Genomic DNA, 25,118 nt, shown 5'->3' on the forward strand with positions numbered 1-25,118 from the left:
TATTGAAGATAGCAACTTGATATTTGGCATGTACCGGGTATGTGTATCTCATGAAGCTGCACATTTTGAGTGGTGGAAGTTCAAGGTCAAGGTCATCCTTTAAGGTCATCGTTCAATGTCATAAAATAAAATCAAAGCAATGTTCTCATGAAGCTGCACATTTTGAGTGGTGGAAGTTCAAGGTCATCAATCAAGGTCAAGGTCATCCTTCAAGGTCAAAGGTTAAAAAACAAATACAAAATTTAAAAGCGGCGTTATCATGAAGCTGCACATATTGAGTGGTGGAAGTTCAAGGTCAAGGTCATTTTTCAAGGTCAAGGTTATTCTTCAAGGTCAAAGGTAAAAAAAATTAATTGAAAGCGGCGTTTCATGAAGCTGCTCATTTTAAGTGGTGTAGGTTCAAGGCCAAGGTCACCCTTCAAGGGCAAGGTCATCCTTCAAGGTCAAAGGTCAAACAAAATATAAAAAAATCGAAGCGGCGCTATCATGAACCTGCACATTTTGAGTGGTGGAGTTCAAGGTCAAGGTCATCCTTCAAGGTCTTTTTTTTGTTCAAAGCGGCGTTCTCATGAAGCTGCACATTTTGAGTGGTGGAAGTTCAAGGTCAAGGTCATCCCTCGAGGTCATGGTCATCCTTCAAAGTCAAAGGTCAAAAAATCAATAAAAAAATTCAAAGCGGTGTTCTTATGAAGCTGCACATTTTGAGTGGTGAAAGTTCAAGGTCAAGGTCATTCTTCAATGTCAAGGTCATCCTTCAAGGTCAAAGGTCAAAAAAATAATAATTTCAAAGCAGCGTTATCATGAAGCTGCACATTTTGAGTGGTGGAAGTTCAAGGTCAAGGTCATCCTTCAAGGTCAATTTAATCCTTCAAGGTCAAAGGTAAAAAAATAATATTTCAAAGCCGCCTTCTCATAAAGCTGCACATTTTGAGTGGTGGAAGTTCAAGGTCAATGTCATCCTTCAAGGTCAAAGTTAAAAAATAAAAAAATAAAAAAATCAAAGCGGCGCAATAGGGGGCAAATATTTTTTTTATCACTGTATTTTGAAATACCGTCCAACCATCCCACCCAAGAATCCCCCCCCCCCCAAAAAAAAATGAAAAAAAAATTGCATTTTTTTTTGCATTTTTGGAAGATAATGTTATAAATGACCACACCCCCACACTATACACCCCTCTTCACTCCACCCCCTCTCTTTTGTGATTGCAATTGAGATAGGTCCCTACACCTTTTAAAAGAAAAATAGATGAGCGGTCTGCAGCCGCAAGGCGGTGCTCTTGTTATTTATTTCTATGACCTGGTGCTTCTTTAAGGGTCAAGGTCACAATTGTGAAATAAGCTTTATTTCTGTAAACAATTAAACAGGATAGGTGCACTCCTGCTGTGTTAACTGTTTAAAAATAATGTCTTGTCACATACCTTTTTTCTGTGCCCAGTGACATTTAGTGCAGGCATACTTTTCCTTCGAACACATACTCGTTCACACTTTTGTTGATAACTTGTGTAGATTGTATTTGCACCAGAGTCGGAAATACTGTAATCTATTTCATGAAGCTTTTTTAAATAAAATAGTGTGTCAGCATAACCATTTTTAATGCAAACATCCCTTTATCAAAATATCATTTTTTCTTAAAGATTTTATTGTAAATATTAAAAAAACTAGAAAAATGATGAATGTTCGTTTAACTATTGCTACTGTTTACATTTACCTCTTCAAAGTGATCTGATGTGATTGTGTCATTAAATGAGCTGATTTACATGTACGTTGAAATTAAAAAATAAGATTGATTATTTGACTGCTTTTTATTATATATATATATAAATACATTTATATAAATTGTTTATTTCAATACAAATCTGTGCCTTAATACATTGCACCTGTATGTTTTAGATATTTTATCTTACAATAAATATATACATTTCCATTTCGTTTAGTCGTAGTATTTTGTCAGATCATATAAATGATATGTGCTCATGAGTCAGTTTTTTCTGGTGACTTAGATAAGGAATAATTTACGACTGAATTTGAAGCTCGAAAAAATCTCTTTGTTAGCATTGTGTTCTTTAAATATAGGGCATTTGTAAGACTCAAAGTAAACGGAAAGAATTATTGAAAATAACCAATCATAAAAGTTGTTGCTGAGCAATAATTATTCTACTAAAATTGCATCGTAACCTAAATGTGGCGCGCGTTAAAAAAAAATGCAATCACCTCTGCTTAATTTACTCTAAAAACACATCAAAAATGGTTACGAATGCTTTATAATGGGGCTATTTAACATTTGGACACTCCGGATATGTGTTAATTTCGAAGTTTATAAGGTTGTTATGCGACTCGGGCGGCATTATGTTAGGATAGAGTTTGTCGCAGCACTTCTACCTACCGGTATTGAAAGATTGGATAAGGGATGAAAGTCTGTTATCCTTGTACGTGTTTCAAAGGTGCTTGTGGAAGCGACCCGACGGTGTTAAACTTTGAAATAGATTCCCTCGATATCTCAGTTCTATCCATTTATTCCATTAAGTAAATTGTTGACACAAACTCGAGAGTTACATGGAAAATTGTTTATTAGTGATGTCGTGTTTTTATCGTTTCAAAGTTACAACTCAATAATGTCTAAACAAAATTGAATTATGTTGGTATTCGCAGAGGCGTAGATATCTACTTCTCTGGTATTCGTATGCTATACATTATGAGAAAAGGTCGAATTTGTTTACAGAACAGTAAATACTGACGAGGTTATCGTTTGATTTCGTGTCAATGATCGCGAATGATGGCTTAATGATTGAAACAGATGTATTATCAATCTCCACACAGAGTTATCGTTCCATACTCTCACACACACAATCTCTGCCATCACAAGAAAATCATTCCATATCTGAAAGTATTTAATTTCTTTTGTTTAAGTTTTATATTATTAAAAGTTCTATCATTTTCTTTTACATTTTGAAAATAGTGTGTAGGTTTAGATTCATAATAAAAACATGAATTAACCAAAATTAACCCATTTATGCCTAGCGTCTAGAAAAAAATGCCTTGGCAAACAGCGTAGACCCAGATGAGACGCCGCATAATGCGGCGTCTCATCTGGGTCTACGCTGTTTGCTTAAAGGAATTTCTGTAAAAATATTCTAAATATAGAAATAAATATACTAGACATCCCTAATTTTGGAAATAAATTGATCCAAGGATGGGAGAGTCCACTAGGCATACATGGGTTAACAACGGGAACATTATTGTACCAAGTGGCTCGGATATCATATTTGGATGGTTATCTAACGGCAGGGATTTAATCAAGCTATCTTGGTTCCAGTTACATAAAGTTCTTTGCTGAGATTGATGTATTATTTCATTATATACTGCTTTTATTCGATTCCGTTTACAAAACACAAAATGTTTACATCGTTATCTGTATACCGTTAGCTTGGCTTGCTTTGTGTCAATAGGCGAGTATATTTGGTAAGTATTAATGGATTTGAAATTAAATTTGTACTAAAATCGACTTAATTTATATATATATATATATATATATATATATATATATATATATATATATATATATATATATATATTTATTTATTTATATTATATATATATATATATATATATATATATATATATATATATATATATATATATATATATATGGTTTGTGTTTTTACACAATTACGAGAATAATTGTTCGTTGTCATTTCAGGCCAATTATGATATTCTCTATGCTCTAGGTTCATGTAGAGGCTTCATTTTGAAAAATGTGGGACCCCTAGCATTGAACTAAAATTTGACTAAAGGAAGAGTGCCACGAGGGCAAGTTGCGCTTAAATAGTAAAAAAAAATTGCATATCTAGAAATATCAAAACTCGAACACATGTTATTTCATCACCATGGGGGCAGCCATTTTGGTTACTGGAGGTTTCGGCGAAACCCCAGTTCGGCGATTTGATTATAAATAGTAGGTGTTAAACCGGTTCGGCGAAATGATTTATAGTTAATTACGCCTTTACATAACTACTAAATAGGTGTGAATAGATCGATCTACAGCATTGCTATCACATTCCAATTGTCGGCGAAGTGATAGCAAACACTATTGTGTTGCCCGTTAGCAGATCAATTACTTATTTCTTGCTATCAGAAAAGTTTTGACAATTTGGAAAAAAAGTTCAATAAAACTGATTAACTTAGTAACTCAGTTCTTACTAAGTAAAATATTGCTGAATTATATGTTATATCAATTTTGTTATTGCAATTCATAATGTAATGTTAAGAACCAAAAAAAAATGTTAAATAAAACTCAGTAACTCAGTTCTTACTAAGTAAAATATTGCTAAATTATTTAAATATGAAAATGTAGCAATCAAAATTCCATGTAAAAAATTTAAAAAAAAATCTCAATTAGAATTATAATTGAAATTTTGTTCACATTCATAAATTTTTTTATTTCCAATAGCAAAAATAAAATGATAAAGCTAAAATGAAATGAACCTTATGCAATGGTTACAGTATCTCTAATGAAGACTAATGACACTGTCTGGTGCTCAACAACTCGAAATTCCTCACCTATGCCAGGTGTGAAATGTCATGTTTTTTGAGTAAACATCCCTAACCAAATGGGTCCTTCTTCACAAGTGACACATTCCTCAAATAATTAGACCAATTAACAACAACATTTATACTTTTATACTTTTATTTAATTTTACATAACAATAACATAGTCCGGCACATAATCTCATAATACATTTTCTAAATCAAATCATAAATTTTCATTGTATTTCTGTTATATTGTAATGAAAATACATATATAAATACTTAATACATAAAAGTAGCACATGAAAAGCCAAACACATTTATCATTCACAAAATTGTACATAGTACATGTCACACATAAAATATAATCTATGGCAATATATTAGTCTAAATTCATAAATAATATGTCACAAAATACATTTCATTATTAATACACCTTCATATTAAACCATATATTATTGATCTCTATATATTATATATATGGTACATAAAGGTTTAACAATCTTCGTCGTGGATGGCATCAGTTGTTGTGTCGGGATTTTTTATATGCCCCTGGATCTGCGGGATGTGTATGTCCATTTAGACTGGCTGTAAACATGTCGCCAAACTGTTTTACACTAGCGAAGCATGTTACTTGCTTATTTCTCACACTACATGTCCAGTACGTTCTTCCACTGTGTGTCTTCCTTGCGTTGAATGTGTAGCCGTCACTGCTCACGAGTAGTCGACCACCACGCTTACTGCCACTTTCCACTACTTCGTACGTTGTTGGTACCGCGTTGGGAATGACATCATCAAGTGGTCGATCGGGTAGTGATTGATCAAGCGACACATGTGGTCGCTCAATATTTCGGTTCGATATATCGAACGACCGGTCATCTATGGTATTTGAGACTTCTTCCATCCTATCCGCTTCTGGTTCTACTACGTCTGAGTCACCATCAGATCGGACAGTGTATGTTTGGGACAGTTCCCGGATAGGAGAATTAGTGATACTTGTATCAGGGGGTATTTCGTCATACACCGTTGTTGACGACAATTGACGAACCTCACTGTCCACATTACAATCCCCACAAGACCACTCCATGGTCAGTTGTCCACTTGACATCAAGCGGTACTGCTCAGATGTAATACCGGTGTCGCATTTACGATGCTGCCACCGACCACAACCGTCACAACTTACGGCGTGCATACGCCGAGTCACATTTTTCAAGCATTTTATACAAGGGTATTCATTCGCCATGATGGCTAGAATAAAACATAAAAGACCATGTCGAGCATTTATAGTACTCAGCATAATATGACATTCATCACTAAATACCAAACTGTGAGCTGTTTTCGGGTGATGAAATTGGACAGCCTCACTTGAGCCAAGCGTTCTTTATAATGAGTGTGAAAACAATATCGCTAATTAAAATATACAATTTGCAATGCCGTACATCGATCTATTCACACCTATTAAGTAGTTATATAAAGGCGTAATCAACTATAAATCATTTCGCCGAACCGGTTTAACACCTACTATTTATAATCAATTCGCCGAACTGGGGTTTCGCCGAAACCTCCATAATTCGCCATTTTTAAATTAATAAAATAGAAACATGCTAAAAACTCACTCATCGCCTAATTGACATTCCAAACGGTTGACGATGACAAATGCATTGGATTGTAATCTTTCCGTTGATGTTTGCAAACTGCACGATCAGACCTCATAAACACTCATAAGAAGAACTATGTAAGAAGCATTTCACCAATGTTTACAATCGTTGTCGAATCACATGTACTTTATTATTGCGCATAAAATAGTACGCTTACAGACTGACAGAAAGATCGATACGTTACTCCGTTCAATTCATCACGGAATACTATTATATTGATAATATACAATAATACATCGTTTTAACAATCTTAAAGTAGAAATAATTCTTTTAAACGGAGTTTTTAATAACGAAAGTGAAAACAACGGAAGTTGGATGGATATTCTGTGAGATGCACTTCGGCTCCAGAAAAACAATACAACTTAACTAAAAAAGACGTGTGTGGGACAATTTTCAGCTGGAAAATATTTGAAATAGGGTAAGTGATGATATCTCTACGTGGTCATTTCTGTTATTTAGTGCGATCTCTTGCTGATTAATGTTAATAGTTGTTTTACTAGTTGCCACCCAACTGTCAAAATAAGTATGTTGTAGTGTTTTCACGGTTAGCTCTTTGGGGTTCTTTCACAACAACTACAGCAATTACTAGCAACGACAAGATACTAAACTACTCACATGGGCATCAACCGGAATCCACGTCAGGATGGCACCAATCGTCCTCGTCGTCGTCGAGGGAACTCGTCGGCTATACTCGTCGTCTTCGTCGGGCACACGTAACGGAATGCAACTATACTTCTGGGAATACACCTCCAGGCAAACAAGTACTCAAACACACAGTCACCGGCTTACATACACATATACTTCTGGGAATACACTTCCAGGGAAATACGTGTCATTGGCACTATCACAGGCAACTCACAGACTCACATACACAGTCACAGACTCACTTATATCTTCTGGGAATGGCCTTCCAGGTAAATACGTGTTGAACACACATAAAATACAATATAGTACAATATAATACAATATAACCTATACTCAGGCTCACAATTACTCACTCAGGCTCACAATTACTCCAAGCAATACTTAACTTGGGAAAAGACGTCCACTCGCATCAATCACCCGTGCACAAGAGACCGTACTATCTCGTGCTGCCCAGCATGCACTATACCGATTTGTCGCTGGTTCCCAATCACGAGGTATGTGCGCATTTTGTAGACCGGGCACCGGCACAACACTCCTCCCACTTTTGTCTTTTTGGGACGACGCCACACAGCGAAGGAATCGTACCGGCGCCACCGATGAAGTAATAGTGCCCCTTGCGTAAGCACCTTGACCCAACTCCCCTAAGTCAGGCATAGCTTTCGTCCGACCTCTCTTTTGGCGCAACGCCTGCCATAAACCACAACTAAAGTTAATGCATCTCCATTAAATGACCATTTGTGTTTAGCACCTTCGCACAAATATGAACGCATATGAGCCTTAATCTTTGTTAATAAAGAGTTAAAAATAAAAGTTCATAATAAGGCCCGGTAACTCTTGCTCCTTTTCTTGTCTGCACAATAATTGGACAAGTGTACCCACCTTCCAACCTATTTTCACAAATTTTAAGAAATAAAATAACTGCATACAAATACATCTCCTCGCAGCCCAAATGAGAAGGCCTACGCCCTCTGCATGTGACTGCATAATATACAATAAAAATCCTCTTGGTTATATTACAATAAAAATCACAAGAAATTTAACTTTCTAAGGTTATAAAAATCCTCTTGATTATATTAAAATAAAAATCACAAGAAATGTAACTTTCTAAGGTACTACAAATGCGTTAAAATAATATCTAAGTGACAAAAAGGTTAAAAATATAAGAATAAAAATAATCTTATTTTTGTCCAAATAATACATATAATTGCTTTTAATTTTATATAGAAAACGTACATTTTGCAACATAATCATTGACATTATATGGAAGAACAGACAACTAAAATAAAACTATTGTACCCACTACATTCCTCCCACTTTTCTCTTCTTGGGCCGCCGCCCTACGGTCGCACCCAAGGCAGAAGAGACAAAGACTCAAATGGGACCATGATCCCCCTCCCGCAGGCACGGGACTGCCTTTGCCCAGCGGGGTACATACAGACCGCTGCATTCTAGCGGTTAGTGACCAATATGTTTCTTGCATAAGAAAATTTCCATCACGTTTTACGGTTAGTAAAATAAAAAAAAAAATTATTGTCGGCTATCGTCCGACAATTGCTTAATCAAGAAAAAACATTTTGTTGGCTTTCGTCCAACAAGTACAGTCACTTATGTATTAGAATGTGGAGATCACACTGAGAAATAATGTACTTTACAAAAATAAAAACAATAAAAGTGTACATGCGCCGGGAAACAACTCCGGCCATTCAAAAAATTAAAGTGACGCTACGAGACAGTTGCCGTCAAGCACGGTCACACACAAATTTAAAAAGACCTGCAAATATTGTTTAAAAGAACAACTCCGGGAAATACCACTTCCGGCCAACAGTATTGAGTGTGACAGTGGTCGTCAAGCACTGTGACCTATAAAAAACAAACTCATTCGACACAATTCTACGATATTGCTCGGCATATGGTTGGTAGTAAATAAATTCATTTATAGAAAATTACGGAAATAAATGACATGATACAGCAATGACGAAGTGATTGAAGTTAGATCGACTCACAAATCTTAACATGGAAAGATAAAAGGTGACGGAGGTGCCAAGACTGGGGTATTACAGGGGAAACCGGGTTCCTATTCACCATCTGCGTAGTTACCACATCGGATGGTGCGGTGTGACAGCGGTCGTCCGACAATGTCCGACAATGTCACACCCGACCATAAGGAAAAAAAAAACCAACAGACTTCACGGGAATTAATCAAACACATCCGTGACTGTGCAAAGCACTTCTTAGCGCGGTTATACAAAAATTACAGGAAGTTAAGCGCGGACGGCACAAGATAATTTGGGACGACACTTTATGCCTATTCATTAAACCCCCATTTCGCAGAGCACTGCTCAGATAAATTTCAATTTTATAGTTCCAACAATATTGCAATAAAAGACTGGGCTTAAACTGAGACAATAGGACATATATATATTCAAAACAATCTAATCAAACTTATCAAAATGTCTAAGAGAACTTTTACTTTTATTCTCCGCGTACTTCATGTAATATTCACAACAACAGCTTTTACAACTACTACTACTACTACTACTACTACTACTACTACTACTTCTGCTACTACTACTACTGCTACTACTACCACTACTACTACTACTACTACCACTACCACTACTACTACTACTACTACTACTACTACTACTACTACTACTACTGCTGCTGCTGCTTTAAGTGTTACTACTAGAGATACTCCGCGTACACCGTAATACATTATCAACACCGCAAATAGAATGTCACTGCAACTTTACTGTAATTTTTTTTTAATTGGGGGTCTTTTGTATTTTGCATTGTTTTCCTAGTGTTACTAACAATTAACCTCGCCATTTACAATTTTAGGCGGTACAGATTTTGGAAGTTAGACGCTCTGGTGGTCGCCAACCTAATTTCCACCGCTGGGACCGCTCCCAGCGGCGAGAACTAGAGGGTCGCCACCCTTTGGAACCACGCCTAACAAGTCTTCGAACACCACCTTCCCAGCTGTCATCTGGGGTAACTCGGCATCCGCATGCGCCGCCCTCACGGCGGTCACACGCGGCAACTTCTGTCGCCCGTCTGACAGGGACTGGCCTTCCGGTGGCCGGAGTAGTTTCAGCAGCTTTTCGTTGGGCTATTTTGGCCCCCACCTGGTCGGCCCTGTCGGTCGCCATGCTTTTAGCCGCCTCCGCAGACTGAACCGCAACGCGCTGCACGCGAAATTCATCATCGCACACAGGATCTCCATGGTCTCCTTCAGTTCTCTCGCCAATGACCATCCTTGGATCACTGACGACATCTGGCACTGTTGGCAGCACCAAGGGAACTGCATCGTGCACGTCCTTGGCATGCTGCACCTTCATGCAGAACTGGGAAACCGGACCTAGCTGGTTTACATGATCCACTTCCGGTTGGCCCAACTGCTTAGTCGTCGCAGCTACCACAACGGGCTCCTTCTCCTTATGGTTGGGCAAGGACATGGCATGGAAATGTCCCCAGTTGGAACCATATCTGCCGCGATACGATCCCTCAGGGCGGACTTTTGAATTTTGGTTCCGATGCCCACGTAAACCTCCGCCACCCGCACCCGCAGGATACATAACCTGGCGTTGGTCGTTGTACCACCGGTTCCGGACCTTCCCTGGGTAGGGGCACTCCACAGGGTATTCGGCATAGCCTTTTTTATTTCGAAACGGCTTACCCGGTTGTCGTACAAAGGGATCAACGGCCGAACTTCCAAAAGAGTTTGACAATCTCTCCACAGCATCCAGCAACTTCTCGACCACCTGGGTCAATTTGTCGACCGCCGACACACTGACCTCATCCGCAGTGGGTGCTTTCTTCACCTCGTGAACCCACATTGACTCTTCTTGCTCAGTCTCCTGGGTATACCTCGGAGCCGCGGCGCAAACCGACTGAACATGGCAATATATCTTCAGCATGTTCATCGCATCTCCCATAGATGTTGGTAACTGCAGACTAACATGCTTGCCGGCCTCCTCGTCAATCAAACCGTGACAAAACTTCGTCACTGCCTGTTCAGCGGCGTATGCATAGGGCAGATCACGAAACGCCGCTGTTGCCAGCTTCAGTGCCCGATCTGACCAATTGTCTAGGGACTCGCCTACTTCCTGATGGGCAACGTGGAAACGGCCCTGCGCGGTGGCGGTAAGCTCCCTGGCGCCAAAACGCTCCTGCAGTCGCTGCATTAGCTCTGCGTAAGGTACCGCCCCTCTCCCTTCGGTAAGCAATGCATAGAAATCGACCGCCTTTCCTGTCAAACACCAACCAAGGCAATCGGCGCATTCTGCGTCAGACCAATCTTGCACCCTTGCGTAGCGCTCAAACTTGCTCTGAAAAACAAACCAATTGCTCTGCCCATCATATAGCAGGCTCTTAGGCAATTTTGTCAGAACATCCCGATCTTTCTGTGTCGGGGGAATACTTGGGCCAGGAGGGTTGCTTGGTCCGGGCAAATTATTGAAAACCGGTGCATTGCTGGGTATGGGAATAGTGATGGTAGATGGAATTGGGACAGGTAGACCATTCGGGGCAAGAGGGCCCTTTGAGGCACGATGGGATCCCGTAGGCCCATTGTCCCTACTCTGGGGCAAACCTAACAAAGGGGGCGGGGCGGGGACGCTTGATGCGACATTAAACGGTTTCGGTATGCTTGTCATCATATTGTCCGGCTGTAACAACAGACGCTTTGGGAACAAAGGCTTTGCAATCTGGGGAAGAAAATCGTCCCATTGAGCTACGTCCGCCTCAAGAGCCGAAATTTGGGCTTCTAGTTGGGCCCTCTCGTGATCCTGACTTACCGACTCCTTCTCGAGCACAGACATATCTATCCACCTTTCGTGTGGGTCCATGGACCTATTTGCGATTGACCGCCCCATTCCACCCTCCCCAACATGTTCCGCCCCATCCCCATACCCCAGGGCTTCTCTAAATAATGCGGGGTTAGTACTAAAATCCAACTCGGTCATGTCACCAAAGGTCAGCGGCCGCCCTATAATTGCCTCTAAAGTATGTGGTAACAAATTTCCCGTATTTTCCCGTATCAAAACAATGGCCTGTGCCAGTTGTCTGCCCACACCCAGAATATTGCATAATCTAGTGGGAGTGTCGTAGTTCACTCGAATTTTTCTTGGGGCTACCAGTAAAAATGGTGGGGTATATCCACTTCCCATATCCATTGTTAATTTAGAACTTTACAAGTAAATATAAAAAAGTTAAATTAATAAACAACCTAAAATAAATGGGCCGAGAAATTCTGAAATAAAAACTTTTGTATCTACTGGTAGACAATTAAAATTGAATTGCCCAACAACAACCAATTAACAAAATCGCTACCACTGTTGTTGCTATCAATAATCAATAAAAACTGAAAGTAAGAAACACGTCGCTTTAACTTAACGTTAAGCACCAATTTCCCGGGACCCAGTTTACATTCGCAATAACACTGCTATAAAAAAAATTGCCAAGGACAAAACTCGTGCGTGTAAACTTCTATTTCCTCGGACTTTAGTTACCGATATATCAGCAATTTACACTGCTATATACAACAGTCAACCAAACACGTTTTTCATGAACTGCTGCGCACAGAATACGCGCCAACTAATCACGGGAAAATTGCCAAATAAAAAAAAACACGTGGCCATCCGTTGATTACACAAGCAATTAAACTGTAACAAACAGCATTGGAAAATCACGTTTTTTAAGAAATATTTCACCAACTGATAACATGGCCAGCGAATGCCAACAATGGAAAAAAACTACGATGCCGTCTATTTGTTACACACTTCTTAAAATAGACGAACACTGAGTTCAACAAGTTAACAACAGAAATCACGTTTTATGAAACGAACAGTTTCTATACACTTCAAATTAAATTTGATCCGTCGATTGAAAATAAAGTATGCGATGCCGATTGATTTTGCAACTAGCCTAACCGTTAAACACAATTTTCACTTTGTCCCCCGTTGGGCGCCATTGTAGTGTTTTCACGGTTAGCTCTTTGGGGTTCTTTCACAACAACTACAGCAATTACTAGCAACGACAAGATACTAAACTACTCACATGGGCATCAACCGGAATCCACGTCAGGATGGCACCAATCGTCCTCGTCGTCGTCGAGGGAACTCGTCGGCTATACTCGTCGTCTTCGTCGGGCACACGTAACGGAATGCAACTATACTTCTGGGAATACACCTCCAGGCAAACAAGTACTCAAACACACAGTCACCGGCTTACATACACATATACTTCTGGGAATACACTTCCAGGGAAATACGTGTCATTGGCACTATCACAGGCAACTCACAGACTCACATACACAGTCACAGACTCACTTATATCTTCTGGGAATGGCCTTCCAGGTAAATACGTGTTGAACACACATAAAATACAATATAGTACAATATAATACAATATAACCTATACTCAGGCTCACAATTACTCACTCAGGCTCACAATTACTCCAAGCAATACTCAACTTGGGAAAAGACGTCCACTCGCATCAATCACCCGTGCACAAGAGACCGTACTATCTCGTGCTGCCCAGCATGCACTATACCGATTTGTCGCTGGTTCCCAATCACGAGGTATGTGCGCATTTTGTAGACCGGGCACCGGCACAACACTGTGTTATCTCGGGTATGTGCATACACATACCCGGTTTTCTCACCACTGCACGTGGTTTCGACCGATTTGTTTTGCACGTTTTTCTACGGATCACAGCGATGGCCACGCTTTCAAATGGGTAGAAGGAATCGAAATATAAGATCAATCGTTTTGCCAATTTCTTTATATTCCTTTACAATTTTATATGTCGTCTGCAATCTATTTAAATTTGAGATGGTTTAAAATTTGCAATTTGGTTGAGAGGTAAATAACAAAATTGTTAAGCCTTTGAAATAGAATTGTGACTCTTATTATCCACCATACCTGGATTTTTAAAAAAGTAGTTACGTTTAAGTTATTTTTAGAACTATGTTTAGGATATTTATCCAAAAAAGGCAGTTGAATAAAAACTCATTTGTTGTTTTATGACAATAATTTTCTGTGAAATGTTGCTAACTTGACCTTCTATATGTATATTGCTTTGTATTTATTCAACTTAAGGTAGTGCATATCCTTCCTAACTTTAGATTGAGATTTTGTAAATAAGTGTAAAAAAGTATTGGTTTTAAACCAAAATATGAATAAAGCACACAAATATTGAATGTCAAAAATGTGTTTATGTTATTCTATCCGTCTTTAGCTTTAAAATGATATATAGTTTGACAATATTGTACCACATTCATTGAAGAAAAACCAAAGCGAAGTTTTAATGAATTTTATCCCCATGAACCTTAACACTATTGTTTTATTTGTTGTATGTCTGTTAAGAATTATGAATTTAGTTTTCTAACTCAACGCGCTCCCTATCAAATTTTGAAGTTTGACAAATGGATGTTGTATAGTATTTGAATGCGTTATAGTACATTATTCAATAATAACAAAAGTAACCATAATAAGCAAAACTTCAGTACATATCAGCAAAATTGTAATGATGAAAGGTTCATACCACTGTACATTAAATAGTATGCGTGTCTTGAACTCGTTGTTCACATTTAAACATTGAATTATACTTCGGTAAAACGACGATAAACAAATTACATGAATTTCGATGAATTATCTTTCAGTAATAAACAATTAAATTAAGTGATTTTCACAAACACGCGCCTCGATGGGAATACCCAAACATTGATACACTAATTCCGATTCCCATAGGTTCCCATTATAAACTGACAACTTTCAAAGTATTTTATTGCCTTTCCGACGTATCAATTTTTCCGAACCTGGTTTCATTTTAAAGATGGATCTGTCCTCTTCCAATAATTGCAATCAAAAACATACCGTCTCGCAATTTCTAAGAAAGTGAATCGCTGTCGAACGAAACCACCGTAGAAAAACGTGTTTCAGAAGCCCAACTTCGACAAATGCCCCACTCAATAGAAAACACCCCCCCCCCCCAAAAGTTCATCTTTTAAGTTAGCTTCCAATCCAAGGCATCAAAGTAATCCAGATACATACAGGGTATTACAAATAACCACAAAAGACATGTATGACATTGTTAAATGGCTTTTATTCGAGTAGAGAAAAGGAACTCTTTAGAAAAAGGCACTACTTTACCACGGAGGGATACACAATGAATTAGTGTAATATAACCTTAAGTGCGCTTAAAGAGTAATTACGGCACCTACTACTCCATTTTATGAATTACCAGAATTCCGGTATCTCAACGATTTCGTAATGTTCAAAATTTAGAATAATCAATAAATACATAATCACAAATGAAAGGGAACGGTTCTAGACTTTCAGTATTGCCGTCGCAAGCATTTCAATACATTCCTGAATTATTCGTACTGTTTGGTCTCAGCAAACAGAAAAGGTATGTTTTATGTTTCACCAATGAATTCGTAATTAAGCCTTTAAAAGGCACACTCTGTTTTCATTGTTTTGAAAGCCATAGCAATGCCCGTCAGACACAATACAGCATTGGTTTTATAGTATTTGTTTATAAATTGTATTGAAAAAACACAAAAGGTATTAAGCAAAACTAGTTGCCAATATTTGACCGTTTTAAACGTGGTCTCATGTAATATCTAAAAAGTAGATTGTTAACATTTTATGCACAACAGCGCGTTGGAGCAATTTAAATAATATTATAAATTGAACCACGATGTCCCAGAACCACGTTATAGAAAACAAAAACAAAACATATGGGCCGTGCTCTGTTAAAAAAGGGGTTTAATGCATGTGCGTAAAGTGTCGTTCCAGATAAGCCTGTGCAGTTCGTTAATTTTGGACGACACTTTACGCACATGCATTAAACCCCATTTTCACAGAGCGCGGCCCATATTAAAACGACATAATATTCGTGTTGTTAATTTCCGAAAACAATAGTTATATCATCTACACATATACCTGATATTTTGACTGTGACGGGAATACACTCTTTCTCGTCTTCGAGAGCGGAAACTAAAACTTTGTTCACGCCATGGGAAAGTATGACCTAACGATATCAATTTTTCGAAACTCATTTTAACCCATTTATGCCTGGCGTCGAAAAAAGGCCTTGGCAAACAGCGTGGACCTAGATGAGACGCCGCATGATGTGGCGTCTCATCAGGGTCTGCGCTGTTTGCTTAAAGGAATTTCTGTAAGAAATATTCTAAATATAGCAATAAATATACTAGACATCCCTAATTTTAGAAATACATTGATCCAGTTTAGAAGGATGGGTGAGTCCACTTTACGTAAATGTGTTAGTACAATGTACCTGTCCTGGCGATGAGTTGTAACTCTCCGGCGAGGACGGCGATTAATTTTAGCAACACTTCCGGTTCGTTCAAATTTTGCCTAAAGCGCACTGATAGTCGATTTGCTCCTGTTTAAGACTCTAGAAACCTGAAAACATATGAAAAATACTAAACACAATGCTTAAACCATAAATCGTGTCTTAATTGACGAATGTTATTCAAAATCCGTTGTTTAATTTAAACCAGCAACGTACCTGTCTTATGGATGTACCACTCTGTAGCATTCCAATGGCTCTTTCACGCTCCTCCATAGACATTCTAGCCATAGTGTTGCGTTTCTTGGAAACTACTGACAACTTCAGTAGAGCTAGGATGTGGTGTGTAACAATTCATAAGTGCGCACGTGATTTTCGCGCACAAAGTCGGATTCGAACCCTCCTATCCGCACGACCATTCCGCACTACTGCAACCATGTGATTTTAGTATTTTTCGATACAAAATAAGGTTGAACTAAGAGTTTTGATGTTTGGTTATTTTTCATGAAACCGTTTTCAAAATAAAAAATTTCAAAAAGTGGTCGGTTATAACTTTTGTTCAGTGTACTTCCTAAACAGGTGGTGGTGGTAGTAGTGGTGGTGGTGGTGGTTGTGATTGTTGTGGGTGGTGGTTGTGGTGGTGGTTGAGGTGGTGGTAGTGGTGGTGGTGGTGGTGGTGGTGGTGGTGGTACTGGTTGTGGTGGTGGTGGTGGTTGTGGTTGTGTTTGTGGCGGTGGTGGTGGTTGTGGTGGTGGTGGTTGTGGTGGTGATGGTGGTGGTGGTAATGGTGGTAGTGGTGGTAGTGGTGGTAATGGTGGTAATGGTGGTAATGGTGGTGGTGATGGTGGTGGGGGTGGTGGTGGTGGTAGTGGTGGCGGCGCTGGCGGTGGCGATGGCGGCGGTTGCGGAGATGGCGGTGGCGGTGACATGACACTTGATCATCTGAGGTTAGAACAAGTTTACATCATAATCACTTTCCAATACAACTTGATCAGGTTATACGATACAAACAACTATGAGAAGACCAATTAAAATATCCCTCATAGACTTAAATGTCAAAGAAGACAAACACACGTACACTTGATTGTGACATTAACATTAATTAAGTACATGTTAATTATTACAAAACAATAATATCAAGAAATGGCCAGCGAATTTCCGCGAAACGTTTGGAAACTCTTGATTATCAGAAATACCGAGAATGTGTTTGACAGCCACTCAAAATAACAAAAGTGAAAAAGGTATTTTCAAAATCGCAAAATCAAAAGTTCAGTGCTACTAGAGCAGTGTGACCTAGTTGTGTATCAATGCATGTTTGATAGATAACCATTCTAGAAACGTGTACAAATAATTAACGAATGCGTTGACGTCACTGTGTTCCATTATGTTAGAGTTCATTTCATTAAAAACAATTGAACAAACCTATAACCGCTGATGTTGCCTAGCAAGGGGAAAATATTTACAGCCGCTCATAATGACAAATGAAATTTTTTACAGACAAGCTCTCTAATTGCTTACCACGTGCATGAAATATAAATGAATTTCATATACATACAGAACAATATACAACAAATGCCTATACATCGATGAGAACACAAACCTAATAGTTTTTATTCAGGATACAATGTCTCAATGTAACGCCCATGTTAAATAATTAAAACCAGTGATAAAGCTTGTAAGCATTAATCTTCTCTTGTATAGCATCACATGTCTACTTGAATAATCTCTATTATTCGTATTCGGTTACTGACGTAAAAGAGCATGTTAACAAATGATCTTATTGGTGAAAACATGTCATTTAATATATACATTTAACAACAAAACTATATTATTTGGAAAAGTGTAACTATTTATAAGAGAACTGGAAATGTTTTATTAACCCATGTATGCCTAGCGTCTAGAAAAAAAAGACCTTGGCAAACAGCGTAGACCCAGATGAGACGCCGCATGATGCGGCGTCTCATTAGGGTCTGCGCAGTTTGCTTAAAGAAATTTCTATAAGAAATATTTTAAATATAAAATAAATTAACTAGACATCCCTAATTTTGGGAATAAATTGATCCAATTTAGAAGATTGGGAGAGTCCACTAGGCATAAATGGGTTGAACAGTGTGCCAGTCCCGGGATTTCATTTACATCTTATACGAGCGGTTCTGGGAAACAAACACGACGATGAAAACACACGTTTAAGAGACAAAACGACAATAGCTGCATGGCTTTAATAGCTTCGTTATTCTCTGCGCTTCATCATTTCGGTTATCATTTCGTTTTCTTTTTAGAAACTCAATCGAATTACAAATACCCGCCATATAGGCCTACATGTAGTATGTTGCCGGCCTAGCTACGTGCAATTTGCGTACTTGGTGTTCGACTACAAACTATCGAATCAATCGAGGTTTAAAGTTTTAATAGATCGATAAAGGTATCTAAAATAAAAACAATTAATGCATGCAATTAGATATATAATCATAATACTAGTAAGATATGTTTATATTCATATGAAATACACATTAATAATGGCCAGCGTTGCAAGGCGATGTGAATATTACTCGCAATATGTTATTTTAAAATAAAATAAGTCACGTGGACAGTTATAAGTAGAACAAAAAGGCATGTTCTGAAAACGCAAACCATACCACTCTCTTGAAAAACAGGCCGCGTTCTGAGAAAACTGGGCTTAATGCATGTGCGTAAAGTGTCGTCCCAGATTAGCTTGTGCAGTCCGCACTGGCTTATCAGGGACGACACTTTCCGCTTTTATGGCATTTTTAGTTTCAAGGAAGTTCATCCTTACCGAAAATAAAGTTTAGGCTGAAAGTGTCCCTGATTAGCCTGTGCGGACTGCACAGGCTAATCTGTGAGGACAATTCACGCACATGCGTTAAGCCCAGTTTTGTCAGAACAAGGCTCATATCATCACATCCTCTAGTTGCTACTAAACTCGTTCAACAAAACGAACAGCAGCAAAAACACGTATAAAAACAGCACAAGTCGTTACAAAAATCAAAGCGCTTAAGGCACTGAAGTTTTTCGCTTTTGCATAATCTTAGACGCAACTCATTTTTCAAAATAATGTTATAGCTTTTTAAATCGCATGTTTGAAATTAGCACAACCCATTCAAATGTATAAAGAGTGTGTCTTAACGCACAGGTTGAGATGTGTGTGCACTGTATATCATCATATTTATGTTATAGAGAAAACTTAGACAAAATAAAAACAATATCTCTCTTTTTTGACGTTCTGAAAGCATTAAATTATTATGAAAATGGTATAATAAAATCAAGTTAATATAAAATAAAATTTGCAATCACCATCATATTACATGAATATTGTTGGAATATCGAATACCTATCACACTTTAAATTAAGAATTTGTTGGAAATTCCCTTTACAAAACTTTTTGTTGACACCATATAAAATTCAAAATATACAATAAGATAATTGATGAAAATAAATATAAAATAAATCTGCGAGCAGTAGTTTTTACTCACGAATTAGTTAGCCATAAAGGCTGCGCTTTTTACCGTTAATTTGTTGTTGATGCATTACTTGTTACCCTAGTAGTTCACACGGTGTCAACCAGTCTCTTAGTTTGTAGAGGACCTCTACATGATGCAACATACCAAATATAAAAACTCTAGACGTAATAGTTTAAGAGATTTTTGAAAATTTGCATATTCAAAGTAGCTTATTTGACCTTGTGACTTATTATTCCGACAGAGCGGAATATTTGAACTATTTTGGTGGTAACCCAGTAATCTTTTTGAGAAGTTTAATCGAATTATGTCAAGCAATACAACATAAGTCATTATTGCAAAAAATGGGAAACGGACAGGACTATAAAAATACTCACAATTAGCACTTTGTGCTCAGGTGAGCTAACACGTGCAATGAATGAAAAAAACTGACCGCGGCAAAATAATATTAATAATATTAATATGACAAAATGCACATGGGGGTAATCAATACGCAAGTAAAAATGGTAATATTTACAACAGACAAACATTATGATTAAATAACTTTATTTCTTAATAGTAAATAACTCGCACTAAAAACATGTAACTTTTGACAAATGAATAAGTGTCAACATTTTTCAGTACACAATCTGTTTAACATGAAAACTGGTGTCCGGAAATCTGCTTTTTATATGCCTCTTGTACCTTACAAGATGCAGAAATTTGCAATTAGATCCAAAAGCCGTATCTCTATTAGCGCACGTGTGAGTCGATCTGCCATTTTAAGACTACTGTACAGAGGAGATCCAAATGAACCGAACATAACGTTATGACGACCGAACATAATTGCAACTTAACGGTAATATCAACTGAACCCAAGATAATGTCAACTTAACATAACATAATGACAACTTAATCGAATATAATGCCAACTTAACCCAACATAATGTCAACTTAACCGAACATATTGCCGACTAAACCCAACATAATGGCAACTTAACCCAACATAATGTTAACTTAACCCAACATAATGTCAACTTAACCGAACATAATGCCAACTTAACGCAACAAAATTGCAACTTAACTCAACATAATAACAACTTAACCCAACATAATGCCACTGTAGCCCAACATATTGTCAACTAAACCCAACATAATATCAACTTAACACAACATTATGCCACCTTAACCCAACATAACGTCAAATTAACCGAACACAATTTCATCTTTAACATATGAACCCACCATAATGCCAACTTAACCCAACATAACGTCAAATTAACCGAACACAATTTCATCTTTACCTAACATAATCTCAAATAAACCCAACATAATACCAACTTAACCCAACATAATGTCGCCTTAACCCAGCATAATGTCAAATGAACCCAATATAATCTCAACTCAACCCAACATAATGTCAACTTAACCCAACATAGCAGTCTTGTTCAACAAAAGGCAGTTTTGGCGTTCCATACTCGTGCGCTTTTTTCGGCATAGCTGATATACCCAGCTTTTCACCTAAAATAACCTCTACATAACGCCAGCAGGCACGAATGAATACATTCGACATATAGGCTGATTCGAGAGAAATCCCCTGAAATGTGGCTACATCACTGTGTATGTGGGCAACGTAAAGGATGTAACACTGTTCAATGTACGGAATTCCGGACTACTCTCTGCATGTTAAAACGACACATAGACACACATTTTCGCCCAGTTACAATTACGCGTTTAAATCCATCTCGCAGAATTTCAGGGTCTGTACTCGGTCAGTAAATCGTCAGAGAAAGACATAATTGACTATCGACAAACAACAATATTAAGTAAAGATTTTCTAACTCGTAATTACTTGTCTTGTAAAGGCTTTTATTTTAAAGGATTGTGTTAATAATAATAATGTCTTAAAAATGTCATTTGAAAAAAAATCAGCTAAAATAGCTTCATGGCTGTTTTCGCTATTTAGCACTTTTGCGTAAAATACTAAATTGCTTTGAATGTTCAATCATCACCGTTCATTTTAAATTATGCATTGAAGACTGGAGATTCCATTAACAGTATTTCATAAACCGTTTTGTCTTTTTTAAACAATGAATTATTTAGACGTCAAACTAGACTGTATAGAAATTGTCTCACCAGCCAATCAACGTGTTCTGTGCCAGGCCTATTGATTGTTTAAGAGATAAGCTTAAAGAGAGCTTCTAATATTATTACGCATTCTTCTTCAGCAATTACAGAGAGCGGACGGTTGAAAATCTAAACTAAAAGCATGGCCAAGTGCGCGTATCAGGTACTCGGGGCGATGATTGGACTCATACTTGTTTCGTTTGGAACAATTGACTACGCAATGGCGGCAACAGGTAGGAAGGTTTTATCTTTATAAAACTATACTGTAGTGTACTTTTTATTTACGTAAATGTTTATGAATATGTTTTAATTAAAAAAAAAAGATCAGCTTCAGTTTAGCGTCACCACATTGAAATGTCTGCGTCTCGAGATAATGATTGTGATTTTATTCCATTAACCCATTTATGCCTATTGGACTCTCCCATCCTTCTAAATTGGATCAAGTTATTTCCAAAATTAGGGATTTCTAGTGTATTTATTTCTATAATTAAAATATTTCTTACAGAAATTCCTTTAAGCAAACAGCGCAGACCCTGATGAGACGCCGCATCATGCGGCGTCTCATCTGGGTTTACGCTGTTTGCCAAGGCCTTTTTTTCTAGAAGCTAGGAAAAAATGGGTTAAGTAAGTAATAAGAATTTGGTAACCCTGAGTCCACTTGACGTTCAGCTGAGCGTGCCACTAATGTCGTCTTCATAAAGGCTGCACACTTTTGCAGATGTGTTTTAAAATGTATAAGTTTCTTCACTTTTCATTGACAATCACAATGTATAATTTACAGGTTTAAATGCTCGTTTGTTTGTTTTTCAAGTTATCGATTAATTGTGCGTTGTGTCAAATATCAAGCGCAAATGTTCCAGAAACTTTCTTCTTTTTTTTCATTACATACAAACAACACAAGAATAATATAAGAAAATCAACATAACTTTCTCACGATAGAGAACATACCCGTGTTTTTGCCGTAATGACGTTAAAAGTCAACACTGTAAAAGGCAACAACAATTATTAAGTTAGACCTTCAACATTTAAGTTCAGTGCTTTTTATCAATCCGTCCAATGTACGGTATAATATCAGTAAATAATCGAAGATCAATTCAAAACATTTTTTTTAAGTTGACTCTATATTCCATTACTTTGTATAATCTTAAAGCAAAATATGCCAGTCTTCCAATGCTTGTTAAAATGTTGTATATAATACTGTAAGGAATTTGCTTGGCGCTAATTAACATAATTACGTTTAATTCTGCTCACTTGCAATTTTTCAAAGATTGTTTATGACTTTCAAGTGCATGCCACGATTTAAAAAAAACAATCGTTTGTTGAGTATTCATCTCGAACTGTTGGTAAATTGATAAAATTAAAAAACAAATGTTTCAGATTCGCAAATATTCGTTGTAGTTTTGATATTTGTGAGAACACAGTAATACTGATCATTTATCATGTTCTAAAATATCCATTATATGCATCTTTTGACGATTTAAAAACCTGAAAATTATCAAGCGTTGCAATGCGAAATGATTTAATAATTTGGAGAGTTTTGTTGTTGTCTTTAAATTTTGTTACACTACGAGGATTGCTTATAAAAGGTTCATTAACACAAAAAAAATCATAGTATGAGCACGGATGGTCGAGTGGTCTAAGTGATAGACTTTTACTCCAGGGGTCAGTGGTTCGAGCCCAGTTGAGGGTTACTTTTTTCTCTTTAATTTCATTTTTTTTTTTTACCAGAGTTTGTTAGATCCAATGTTAACATTTATCAATATAAAGCATTTCGTATCAAAGTCGGCCGTATGACTATCCGCAATTTAGTTTCACATGATGTAATTATTTCGTGTATCAGCACTTATCGAGCAAGTAAGCTAGAATGATTTATTTTTTTCAAATTAAAAAAATTATAGTTTTAAAGGGGCCTTTTCACAGATTTTGGCATGTTTTGAAGTTTGTCATTGAATGCTTTATATTGATAAATGTTAACATTGGATATAAAAAGCTCCAGTAAAAATCAAGAATATAATTTAAAAAATGTAATCCTTAGCAGGGCTCGAACCACTGATCCCTGGAGTCATTTAGACCACTCGGCCATCCTTCCGGATACAGATGTATTTTACACATTATATAAGCAATCCTCGTAATTTCACAAAATATAACGACATCAACAGAACTCTCCAAATTATTAAATCGTTTCGCGTTGCAACGCTTTATAATTTTCAGGTTTTTAAATCGCCAAAAGATGCATATGATGGCTATTTTAGAGCATGGTAAATGTTCAGTATTACTGTTTCCTCACAAATATCATAACTAAAACGAAAGTTTGCGAATTTGAAACAACTTTTTTCAATGTTGTCAATTTACCCAAACGTGAAAAGGCCCCTTTAATAGCATCTGAAGCTCGCTTTTATGGTGGCCAGAGCACGGCCAGTGTATATGATGTAGCCACGATTCAGAGAGTACTGTTAGTTTTCCCTTTTGTCCGCGGAATGTCAGTTTTAAACAAGTAAAACTGATTGTGTTCCTTTCTTGCGAGACAGGTCATCGCATTTCTCAATCTTGATGTGTGTTAATAGTATTATAGGGATCATATAATATATCTCTTGTTAACTGGTGGGTCGTCGAAATCAATGCGATTCTGATTATATGGTAACAAGCGTTTTTGTTCACCATTTTTTGAATGGGGCCGGGTCCCTTTGGATTGGGAAATAAATCCCGGTTTTTACCAAAATAGGGAAATCATTGTTGTTTTTTTTTGCTAACAAATGCTTCATAAATGAGAAAGAAAGTGTTTTAAATATTAAATTTAATAAAGTGTATCTTGCAGAGCTGGATAGGAGATTAACTTAATGTTGATCTAAAAATTCTTTTTTGTTGAAACCTTCAAATATACTTTTCTCAAATGGGAATGGGGCCGGATACTGGCCCCGATTATGAACAAAAAAACAACAACAACACAACACACTGATAGACCATTGTGATCGTCGTCTCATTAAGACCTGTTCAACCGAGCCTTTCAACAAATTGGGCACTCTGATTACCGAGTTTTACCCTTCTAACTGAAATGCATTTACATAAATGTATGTATATTATGGCTATTCTTACCAAACATTTTGAAGTACGAATAAATGTGCATAGTCAAGCGCGAAACATTGGGATTATATGCATAACTAAATTACAGACACATGTAAAATATAACCAATGGCGTTGTTTGTTTCAAAAATCACATTTCTATTAAATAATACAATTAATATTATAATTGCAATTTTTAAATTAGATTAAAATGCTCATTTCTGAAAAAAATATATTTCAAATGACGACCGGAAATAATTGTCTACATTCTGAACTTGTTTTTTTAGTGGTAACTTGAGATTCAGAGAGATGAAAATACAACGGAT

General features: G+C 37.2%; 1 protein-coding gene across 1 annotated transcript in view; it reads left to right on the plus strand.

The window, feature by feature from the left end:
* Positions 1-21,959, plus strand: part of LOC127848074 (rhomboid-related protein 2-like) — a 60,086-nt gene extending 38,127 nt beyond the window's left edge. The window contains exon 10 of the mRNA XM_052380368.1: positions 21,834-21,959. Coding sequence (XP_052236328.1) covers positions 21,834-21,865 — 32 coding nt within the window. The 3' untranslated portion in view covers positions 21,866-21,959. The remainder of the gene's footprint in view (positions 1-21,833) is intronic.
* The last annotated feature ends 3,159 nt before the right edge of the window (positions 21,960-25,118 follow it).

This window comes from Dreissena polymorpha, chromosome 10, assembly GCF_020536995.1.
Source record: "Dreissena polymorpha isolate Duluth1 chromosome 10, UMN_Dpol_1.0, whole genome shotgun sequence".
In the NCBI taxonomy this organism is placed as follows: Eukaryota; Metazoa; Mollusca; class Bivalvia; order Myida; family Dreissenidae; genus Dreissena; species Dreissena polymorpha.